General features: G+C 39.0%; 1 protein-coding gene across 7 annotated transcripts in view; it reads right to left on the bottom strand.

The window, feature by feature from the left end:
* Positions 1 to 336: 336 nt before the first annotated feature.
* LOC307031880 (uncharacterized protein) overlaps positions 337 to 11073 on the bottom strand; it is a 48053-nt gene continuing 37316 nt past the window's right edge. For 3 of the 7 annotated variants that reach the window (XM_079669423.1, XM_079669418.1, XM_079669419.1), the window contains 10 exons: positions 10493 to 10696; positions 10227 to 10364; positions 9627 to 9682; positions 8594 to 8708; positions 8341 to 8391; positions 6637 to 6947; positions 3530 to 3622; positions 3088 to 3169; positions 2436 to 2548; positions 337 to 1964 (listed from right to left, as the gene is read on the bottom strand). In XM_079669423.1, the coding sequence (XP_079525549.1) occupies positions 1755 to 1964; positions 2436 to 2548; positions 3088 to 3169; positions 3530 to 3622; positions 6637 to 6947; positions 8341 to 8391; positions 8594 to 8708; positions 9627 to 9682; positions 10227 to 10364; positions 10493 to 10696 (1373 nt within the window). In that variant the 3' untranslated portion in view covers positions 337 to 1754. The other 4 variants (XM_079669421.1, XM_079669420.1, XM_079669422.1 and 1 more) reach the window with 4 other exon arrangements.

Genomic DNA, 11073 nt, shown 5'->3' with positions numbered 1-11073 from the left:
ACTAGGTGTGTGAACCGAGGGGGTCGCTCTTGCATGTCTGTTAACGCTACTAAGCTAGCAAAGTTAACTTAACATCGATTCATAAATATACAACATCAAATCAGGCTCCTTAGTTATTTTATGTAAGCATTTAAAAAATATGAAGTTCATAAATGACATTAAAATGCATTAACATCCTTAAAATTGACACATTTGTTTTCCCCAATAAAAGTTTTAATAAAAATCCAAGGAGACTTTTTTTTATCCAAGATGTAACACTTTAGTATCATTTCAAAGATATATAAGATGCATTGATCACACATTTTCTGAGACTTAAAACAAGAGACTATGGTCAACCTGTTTTTATGTCTTTATTTCTGTTGTCATCATCCTGTAGGATAATTTGTCATCAGTACATCTCAAACATGGGAACGTTTGCACACATCTACATGGTATTTTAAATACACTTACACAGGCAAAGAGGGGCAGAGGAAGAGGGAGAGCAAGAATAGAGGAAGCACAGAGACACACTGCAGAGGTAACTTACACCGGGGGAGGAGGGAAAGGGAGGCAGAGAAGTTTTACAATGGTGAGCAGAAAATATGCTCAAACTGTTTTGTTTTTTATTCTTTTTTTTTTAAATGAATTCTAACAGCTGAGGGTGAATCCCATTCTTCACATCTTTGTCGTTTCGGCTTAGTTACTGGTTTAATCGCACAAGATAGCTGCTCTCTTAATGGAATGTCGTCATATAAAGCTTATTTTTTTCCCACTTTTCAAACAAACTTTGCCCATTCAAATACATTGTACAGCCCATTCTCTGCAAAGGGAGAAGCAGGGGGACAGTTTTGGGATTTGACCTAAAAGTATATACACTAGAATGCATCGTGGCCATTTACACTCACACTGAAAACTTTAAGATTGCACCAAATAGATCAAATTTATTATAATGTATTTGCCATGCCAGCATAACAGCATTGTTGAAGCCTAAAATAATCACAACCGAAGGAAAAGAGCAGCCAAATGATTGCGGAAAAGAAGAGACAAATCTATTGGAAAGCTAGTCTTTCAGCGCTTGACTCGACATAACTGCAGTGGTTATCCACATTTAAGTGCTAATAAGCCAGTGCAGCCACAGGGAACATACAAAACTTCCACTACAGTGACATATATATAAAAAGAAAACATTTTTTTTCAACAATCAAATAGGAAAACATAAGATTAAATCCAACCAACGCACAAATAAAAATGTCATGTCACATGTTAGCAGACATGCTAATCAGCCATTCTTTTGCAGGTACAAGCCATTACATTTCTGTAAGTTTAGTATCTCACACAGTCGTTTCTTTAAGACTATTTCTTCCATTCAGTACCATCAATTCTGAATGAACATAATGCATGACCTCATCTCACCGTTTATCCACATACATGTGGAATGTGATGCTTTTCACGCACAAAAAACACTGTACAATCGTAAAACAGCCTTCTTAGACAAACCGCAGCACTCCACTTATTTAAAATGAAACAGAAAAGTCCATACTGGGGTGACAAATGAGAAAAAAAGAATGATCGGGTGTGTGAATGAATTATAATCTAAGGATTCCGTTTTTAAAATCCCACTGCAAGGTCTGGAGGGGTTGCTGATGGACGATCTGCTACAACTGTGGGGTCGAGTGTTGCAGTGAAGGATCTTGGGAGAACACTGGACGAGTGATTGATGGGAAGAGGAGTGATAGTGTGGATTTTGGAGGGTATCCGAAGCGGAGGTATCTCGCTCATAAGCCCTGCTTGGCCAGGGCAGCGGTGACATCCTGGGCCAGCGTGACGAGGTGGGGCGACTCCAGCATGTTGATGCTTCCGGTGGAGGAGAGGCGGGGGGACATCCCTCCCGTCTCCATCCCCGGGGAGTGGGTGACCACGATTTCCGCGCCGTGATCCACTCGCGCTTTGGCTTGTTCCCGGAAGTTCAGCTTGTGGCTCTCGATCTGCCAGGAAAAAGATCAGGGGTGTTAAAGAAAGAAATGTTATATATATTCTTTTTTTTTAATTGTTCTTATTATTTTAATGTATTGAATTGAACTGTTTTAACTTAATACACTTTTTTTTATCAGACTATTCATCTTTTGTTTCATTTCTTTATTAGCTTATTTATTATTTTCATTTTTCTTATTGTATTTATTACTGTTTTTACTTTATACAATTATTTTAACAGAAACAATAATATTATATATTTTCTATAGAATTGTTTTGAACTATATTCATTTTAATGAATTTTATTTGATTTCTGTCTTGTTTTATTAAGAGGGTTATCGGTTTGCTTTAATTTTTTTAATTTTATGGTATATATTCTCTAGCCGTTTTTAACTTCAAAGAATGATGTAGGTTTCACATACTGTACACATGTTGGGTAGGGCTATACAAATAAAGCTTTATGACCGCTAGAAGGGTCTTTTTACCATGATATTCCCGCCTCCTGGAGTGTGGCTGGTGTTGCTCAGTGAGCCGACCTTGGAATGGGCCTTGTCTTTAAAGTCCAGCTTCACATTGTCGATGCGCACTTGACCTCCCCCTGGGAACAGGACATAATGAGAAGAGGAGCATCACACCCTGCAGTCAACACTCAGGGCAAAGAATCTAAGTGTGCACAGTAGGACAACAGCCTCTATTCACTTTCTTTAATCAGACAGTATCATTAAGGCCATAGTAGAAATCATGATAATAATATCAATAGGAACATTTTCACATTTCAACATAAAGTCAAAGATATGCAAAATAAAATAAAAATACTAATCAACCGCATTTCTGCATTAATGTGACCCAACTCTTAAAAGGCATACTTTGAAAATGGGGTTGTTTGAGGTACAGCAAGAGTATTTCCTTATTTTGTAATGTGTTGCTATCCTCAATCTACATTCTAATTTTCACATGAAGTCGCACTAAGACATTCTTGTAACATAAAATGTAATACTTTTAACCTATTCAAGTATTTTCTTCCATAAGAACCCTTTTAATCTTAAACAAAACTGTGCCTACTACTAAAAAAGAGCGTAATTAATATTGGACAATCAAACAACAAGTGTCAATGTTCCTTTTCCTCGAATAACATACCTGGTCTGTGGCGGATGTTGGACATGGAGCCACATTTGGCGGTGACGTGGCTGACGTCGATCTTCTTGGTCTGGATTTGGATCTGTGGGTAGCAGCAGAAGCACATATTAAAGCGCATAATAGGAGCCTTTAACATATGTTACCTTCATAAATAAAAATAACTTGTTTTGGGGTTTTTTTAACCAGAGAAACATGGCGAAAGCAGATGCTTTAAATAAACTTCATTGTCCATGGATGAAATTAATTACTGTGAGTAAAGCAAAGATACAGAGTGCATGCTGTAGAGACGTGTTTACACTAAGATTGTACTATGAGTGCCGAGAGCAAATATCAAACAGGATATTTCTGTTGCAAAAGCTGATGGGAAATTAAATTCAGAGGGACACAAAAACAATTATAAATCACATGGCTAAATGATGAAATTGAATGTGTTGTAACTCACGTTTCCCCCGCCTGCTGCGTGCTGGATTTTGTCCAGGGAGCCACACTTAGCTTGAACGTGGCTAAAGTCCAGTTTAACGCTTGGAATCATGACCTGGGAATGACAGGGTGAGCAAAACACTCAGTTCAAACTGGATAGGAGGAGCTTAAAATGCACTCCTGTTCAAAATAATCCCATAAAAGTGTCCCAATTTTAAATCCACGACCTAACAATCCCTCTGCACCGACTTCAGCGCAGGGGAATTTCTAAACCACAGACACAAGCCTTTCAGTTTGGGAGTTTATGCAGGGTTAAAGACATCAGAAGCTGCACATTTAGTGATGTAATCCACACAGTCTTGATCAAATATATATTCTTAGTTGGTATGGAATGTCACCGAAACAAGCCAAAGATAGACAAGCTGATGTGCAGACAGATGAACGTATAAAAGTAGAATGAGAGAATAACAGCCCCCGCTGAAAAGAGAGAGAGAGAAAGAAAGGAGAGAGGAAAGGAGAAAGAGAAGCGAAAGTTTACATACATTGCCTCCTTTGGGCGTGTGCCTCAGATTATCCTTGGAGCGGCACTTTGGCTGAACATGACTGAAGTCCACCTTCTCGTTTAAAATTTGAACCTAAAACAAAATCAAATAAATAAAAAAAACACTATATGTGCCTCTTTTAGGTGTGGGGTGGAGTGATACATGTACATGCATTTACATCCATTTACATGAACAGATGCAAATTAATGTGAAAATGGCGAAATTGCAGTTTAATACAACCAATGGCAGTATTTCAGCCTTTGTAACCCATTTTGTGTTGTTTTGTTCAATATAAAATACATAAAAATACACATACACCATTGTTACAAGTGCTAAAGTGAACACAGAGGGAGGGAGGAATAAAAAGGAGGGGGGGAAACACACGCCGCCGCCGCATCCGTCTCCTCGACACTGATCTGACCTGGATTCTTTTGACAGCTCCTACTCTCACATGCACGCACACATATGGACACTGCTCTTTTTATCCATCTCTCATGTTTTTCTTTCCTTTTTTTGAGGTTCTTCCGCTGCTCTCTGCAGCTGCTGCAGGCCAGACAGCTACAAGGTCAACCAAGGACAATGCACTGGACCCACTCACTAAGAATACAAATTGTGGATCTTTTCTAGTTTTCTTCTGAAATAGCAATCTATATTAAAATTACAATATATTAATCGATATAAATACAAATTATTAAATTAAAATGTTTTATGTTGCTGAGAAAAAATAAGCAATAAAAGTATTTTAACTTTGGCTTAGTGATATTAACATTTGTTTTTAACTATTGTCTAATTTTTTTTTTTGTATATTTCACACATTTTCTAAACTGAAATTGGCATTACAGCTTTTATAAATAATTAAAATATAAGATACTAACAGATGAAAATTACAGCAAAATATATCCTAAACATTCAATCATTTAAAAATAATCAAATATATGTAGAAATATTTAATTAAAAAAACTAACATTTTAATGATAAGATAAAACGACATTATTATGATTGTAAAAATGTCATAAAATGCTATTTTTAAGTATGAAATATATTTGTATTCTAGATTTTTTTTAAATAAAATGACTGAAAATATGCTGTTTGTTACTCAGCTTCATTGCACATGTCTACGTCTCTTTTTTTCCCCCAAAGGTGAAGGAAGAAATCCCCTCTTCCTGCAAACAACCCCTTACTCAAAAGTCTCGCTGAACACTGTCTGTTGCCATGGTTATGGTCTACAAACCATATAGATAACGATAAGAGAAGCAATAAGTCCAGTGTGTGTTAAATCATTAATATTGGAGGAAACCATGCATGATGCAAGAACTTAAGGGCAGCTCTTTTAACATTCATCACCCAATTCAGGATCTGTTGTGTGAGGTGATATGTTTTCATCCTGTGTCTTGAATGCAACTTCTCAATAAGTAATTACGTCCGCTCGCAATTATTAATACAGAGAGCCGGAGGGACAATCCAGCACGGCGACGACGAGAGCAGATCCCCTGAGAAAGGATTCTGCAGGTTGACTGCTCCTCGGAGGCACTAAAAGGAACGTTTTTCAGAGGAAAGCTGTTTCAAGATGAAGACGGTGTGCATATTCTTTAAATAGGCATTGAGACATGTGAGACAGGTAAAGAGAAGGAAAAAGGGGAAGTCAGGGCAAGAGGCCGCAGGCAGCCGATGACGGCGAGGACGGTGAGAGGAAGTGACGGCAGCAGTTAGAGGCAGAGAGTGAGAGTGAAGATGTGAAGACAGATATTTGACGACATTTCAACAACTCAGGGGAAGAGACACAGAAGAAGAGGATGCTGATAGTGGAATCAAATATCGAGTAAACTAGATAAAATTAGCTGAAACTGCAAACTCTTATACGTTAATATTCACATAAAGGAAATAATAATTCCTTTTATTTTTAAATGTTTCTGTCTTTTTATGTGTTTTATTGTATCTGTTAAGAGTTCATTGCATTGCATATTCTATGTAAAAAATCCTTTATGGATGTTAATATTGCACAGAAAGATTAACCAAGGTATACAAATATTTTCTGAAATAATATATACCTCTCTACATGTGCTACTACAGTTTAAATGTAATAGAATGATTCCTTTTGCACACAAAAATAAGCTTTTTTATTGAAAGATTTGACATACATTTGTCCTTTACCGCCCCCATGTGGGCAAAAATAGGTAACTGCACTGAAATACTTAATTATCCAGAAATCGTCAGATATATACAAATGTATATGTTTTTGTGAATGTTTTTTTCAATTGGTGACTATACAGATTGTATTTCCTTATTTTGGAGGATTAAACAGAACACTGCACAAAATCTTGGATGTCATATGTCAACTAGGAGATAAATATGACAAAATACATATGTATGTCAATCTGTCTTTGTATCTGCTGTTTATTGACTGTTAATATATATACATATATATCTTATTAGCTTTTGTACCTGTCAAAGTGAAAATGGGATCCTTTTATTTAGAAAAATCTTCCCAACATCTGCATCCTTTTAGTCCCCTAAACATGAGACGTTCTTTTGGAATCCTAAAAATGATGTCATAGTTCAATAACATCCTGACCCCTGTCTCTGTTACCTGTCCCCCTTTGGGCTGGTGCTTGAGGTTGGAGGTGGACCCGATCTTGGACTTAACGTTCGTCAGATCGGGCAGCGGCTGATTGAGCACCTTCAGCTGCCGTTGGATGGAGGACGGAGACTTGGGCGGGGTCCGGATCACCGCCACCTTCTTCTCCTGGAGGATGCTGAAGGACTTGGGCGTGTGGCTGCCGGGGGTGCGAGAGCCAGGGGTGCGGCATGAGTAGGCTGGGGGGGAGCCGGGGGTCACGGCGGTGGAGCCGGGGGTGGAGGCGCCGCTGCGGACTGATCGGGAACGTGCAGACTCTGTGCCTGGAGGTTACAGACGGAAAATTCTGGATTAGAGTGAGGAAAAGAAGAACGATGAAGATTCGAAAAAACCTTTCTGGAAGAAGATCGATGGGAGAAAATATGGATCAGCACAAAAAACCATCAACAGGTTGAACAAGGAGATGTGTGAAAGCACACACAGGCAGCTGCATTCATTTAACGCCGGCACCTTGTTGCTGGGTTACAGGTGCAGGACCAATAGGATTTTAGTCAACAACATCCTGAATAAGAACAAAGAGCAGCGACCTGTTGTTATGGATACCACCTGTACCTCTGATGAGGTCACTGCAGGTTTGACAAAACCACATTTAACACATTCAAAGAGAATGAATGAAATAAAGACAATTATAGGAACACAATACAATAAAGAGCGCACCAATTCACCTAAGTTAGGAATAATTAACCTAGTCAAGAAAAGTACACTGAACCTAATAGAGGTATGTCTTCTAAATACTTCCAAGGGGTGCACCATTAGTACTTATTGATTATAACTGCTGATAAAATATACTAAAATAAATGTAAGTGTATTATTGAGACAGCTTTAAAATGCATAATTTTAATGCCATACTTTTATAGATATATTGTATTTACTCTCTTCAATTATATATGAATCCATTATTAATTATTTACTCAGAGGCAATCGAATCTATTCATGTTTTATTCATTTCGTATAATGCAATCAAAGTGTGTGGAAATACATTTAAAATAACATTTGTATGACTTTGAAGTTGTACAAAATGTAATTTAAATTCACTTTTTTGTCACATAAAGTTGGAATAAAGAGTGTTTTAGTGAATATTATATTATTATTTATTTTACTTTAGTACATTGGTCTCACAATAATAAAGTCAAGCACACTTTATAGTGTTTTTGTATGTTTTAAGAAGCACTCATGAAATACCATTAGCACACTAAACACATTGTTAGAACGCTCAAATATACACAATTAGTATATTAATAATGAGTATATTAGATTACGCATATTTCATAGTACTTTTTAAAACCAGGGTTAGGTCTACTCAGTTTTACTTTATTGTATTTAGTTCCTTATTTTGTATCTTTTTTTATGTCTTCTTTTAAATGGGAAGAAAACCGAGGTTCTGGCAAATCAGGAATCTTTTGTTAAGAGGGAAAGGCAATAGAAGGGGATCATTTGATAATAAATAGTGTTTTCAAACCTGCAGACACCCCTGTGTGACCGAGACGAATGAATGAATGTGTCATCAACGGATGGTAATACAGAATGATAGTGACAGTCCTTATTTTGATGTTTCTAAAGACGAAAAACACTTTATCTACAAACTAGATGCCATACGTTGACAAGGAGGGTGTGATGGGATCTAACAGCTACTATCAGATCTACTAGGTGGTCTACCTGCCATACCAGGGGGTCTTCCAGACCTGTTGTCCGCTCTGGACTGGATCGCTTTGAGAGGCAAAGGGACAAGGAGGAAAAAAGGAGAGAAGTAAACAAGGAGGTCAAGAAGAAAAGAGGAAATGGAGCGTAAGGTAGTTTCATTTGAGAAAAGGAAGTAATTAAGGAGTGCAAGCGATTCAATCGGCTGCTTAAGAGAGAACATTGGGAGGCAAACAAGGTGTGTGGTGTACTTGTGATTGTGTATTCTTACAGGTTGGCCTGGAGGGGGTGCTGTCATCTTGTTCCGCAGCAGGGATGTGGCGAGTCAGAGATTTAGCCGGCCTGGGGAGGGACGACCTCTTCTCCGGGCTGCGGTATGCTCTCTCCTGAGAGAAAGCAGACACTGAAGGGTCACCCGGGCTCCATTTCTTTTTCATGGACTCTGGCTACCTATCAATCAACCCTAGTTTTACCTTCTCCACCCGATTGTCTATCATAGGGGAACATGCAGAGGAGGGGCGAGGCTCACTGAGCCCCTCCCGCACCAGGGGGCTCCGTTTAAGGCTACAGGCAGAGCCGGCCCGGGAGAGCATGTTATTAGATACCCCGCGCTGAAATGCCATCTTTAACAGAACGGCCCTCGTGGGGCTCTGGACCCCGAAGCCAAGACAAGAGGCAGGAAACATGCATGTGAGGAAGAGGGGACACACAGATGGAGAGATGAAAGGAGAAATGCAACGTGTTTTTTTATTTGAGATGAATTTAGTTTCACTTATGAGGATTTTCTGTTAAGTAAAACCTGGAAGAGACCGGGATGTTTTTACAAAAGACATGAAACACAATGAGGTTTTCAGATAGAGGGAGGAAATGGTGAAAGATGGATTTCAAGATATTTGTAAGAGCCTATGCACTCTACATCATGAGCATCAAATTGTAAAACCTTTGCCCTTACTAAGCTAGTTAGACTTCTATACTCACAGATCTTCTCTGCCGAGACTGGCATTAGGAAAGAGGTAGGCATGCAAGACAAAATAAACGTGCACACATGCAGAAAGAAAAAAGAAAAAGGTCCAGTGTGTCATGCATACAACAAGCCCCAGATGCAGAACACTAACATGATAGCATAATCACAATATCAACATTACTGATGAACATTATGTAAAATTGTTATGAAAGCACCAATGATCAACAATATCCTATTTGTGCAATATGACGATTGAGCATTATTGTTAAAAATATTATCATTTGAAATATTCTCTATGAAACATGCTAATACCGTTGCTAACATCGAGTGTGGTACTTACAGTGGTCCTCTCCCTGGACTGGTGGGCAACACTGAGGGGCATATGGCTTTCCATCCCTGCAAAGGAAAAGCCCTGTGTTAGTCACAATGTAAAGCAACAAGGGAATAACATTTGCGATGGATGTTCACACAAAACACACATTCACATCCAAAGATGTACTCTGAAAAGACAGCTGGAAAAACCATTTTTACATTCATAGACTTGTTCACACCAGCGGACCAAGCACAACGCGGCCATATCCAGCAATTCAAAAGTATACAAAAACGAGAAAGAAAGAAGAATATGACACCATCCATTGTTGACATGGATACAATTAGAAAACAAACAAAAGACCAAGCAGTTGAGCTCATACTAAAAAAGACCACAGCACAGAATGTTTGCCAGCTACATTGCACCTTATTGATTTCTCCTAGAGCCATCAATAGAGAGAGAGCAGAGTCAATAAAATGCCTGATATTGTGTGTATCAATTTAACCCCTTAATTGTCCCAGCTTTTTGCAGGGTTCAAAATAAAGAAATCTTCAGGTCGTGATTCTGTTCATCAGAGTTTGGTTGCACTCTCTCTATCCACAGCAGCGATTCCCGGTGAAGAGTGTTCACCTGTGGCCTTGCGTCTGGCAGAGCCGTGAAGCACAGCGGGCCTAGGATGTCTGGCTGCCGCTTTGGCAACACTCTTTCGACATGGAGAGCGACTTTGGAGGGCTGACAGCTTATTCTGCTCAACCCTCCGCACAGCTACTATCAAAAGGGAGAGACAGGATTATACCAACATCCAAACCTTGGTCAAACTTTCTTTACCTTCTACAGAGGTATGAACAATGTACATCTCACTCTTTGTTAGCTAATCAACAATACATAATTGGAACCTTTTTTCTTCTTCATCTCCTCTCTTGGACCATGTGGAAGGTGACCGGGGACTTTGCGGGACACTTTACTCTCAGTGATGCCAGGGTGGCCCCTTCCTCTGCCAGGGGCCCGTTTTACGGGTCTGTCCACCACAGGTGTACTGGTAGGACTCTGGACCTGAGGAAGGGCTTCCATTTGCTCAGTCATGATACTTTTGTCATCATCTGCAGTGGAGAGGGATTACAAAACGGCTAGTTCTCCACATTCTTAGCTAGCTGGTGAGCTAGCATAGTACAAAAGACACATTAAGATTTACTATCATACAAACGTCATGGTGTAAGTTAGCTTTTTCTTTTATCTTTAGATATACTGTACACCAGGGAACAAATTCACAAAGGGATTGCACAACTTTTGTGTCCGCTTAATCTGCACAGATAAGAACAAAAGGAGCTGTGTGACAGATCAAGGGTGAAATGCACCTTTAAATGAGTTGCCAAGCAAACAGTGTCTAGGTTATACTTAGATTTTTGCTCACATTTTAATTAATGTGCAAACATTGCTGGGTAGTGCAGAGTCCCTTCTCCTTTTACTGTTGAGCCAA

The sequence above is a fragment of the Notothenia rossii genome, assembly GCF_949606895.1.
Source record: "Notothenia rossii genome assembly, chromosome: 3".
In the NCBI taxonomy this organism is placed as follows: Eukaryota; Metazoa; Chordata; class Actinopteri; order Perciformes; family Nototheniidae; genus Notothenia; species Notothenia rossii.
This window is presented reverse-complemented; position numbering and strand designations above follow the sequence as displayed.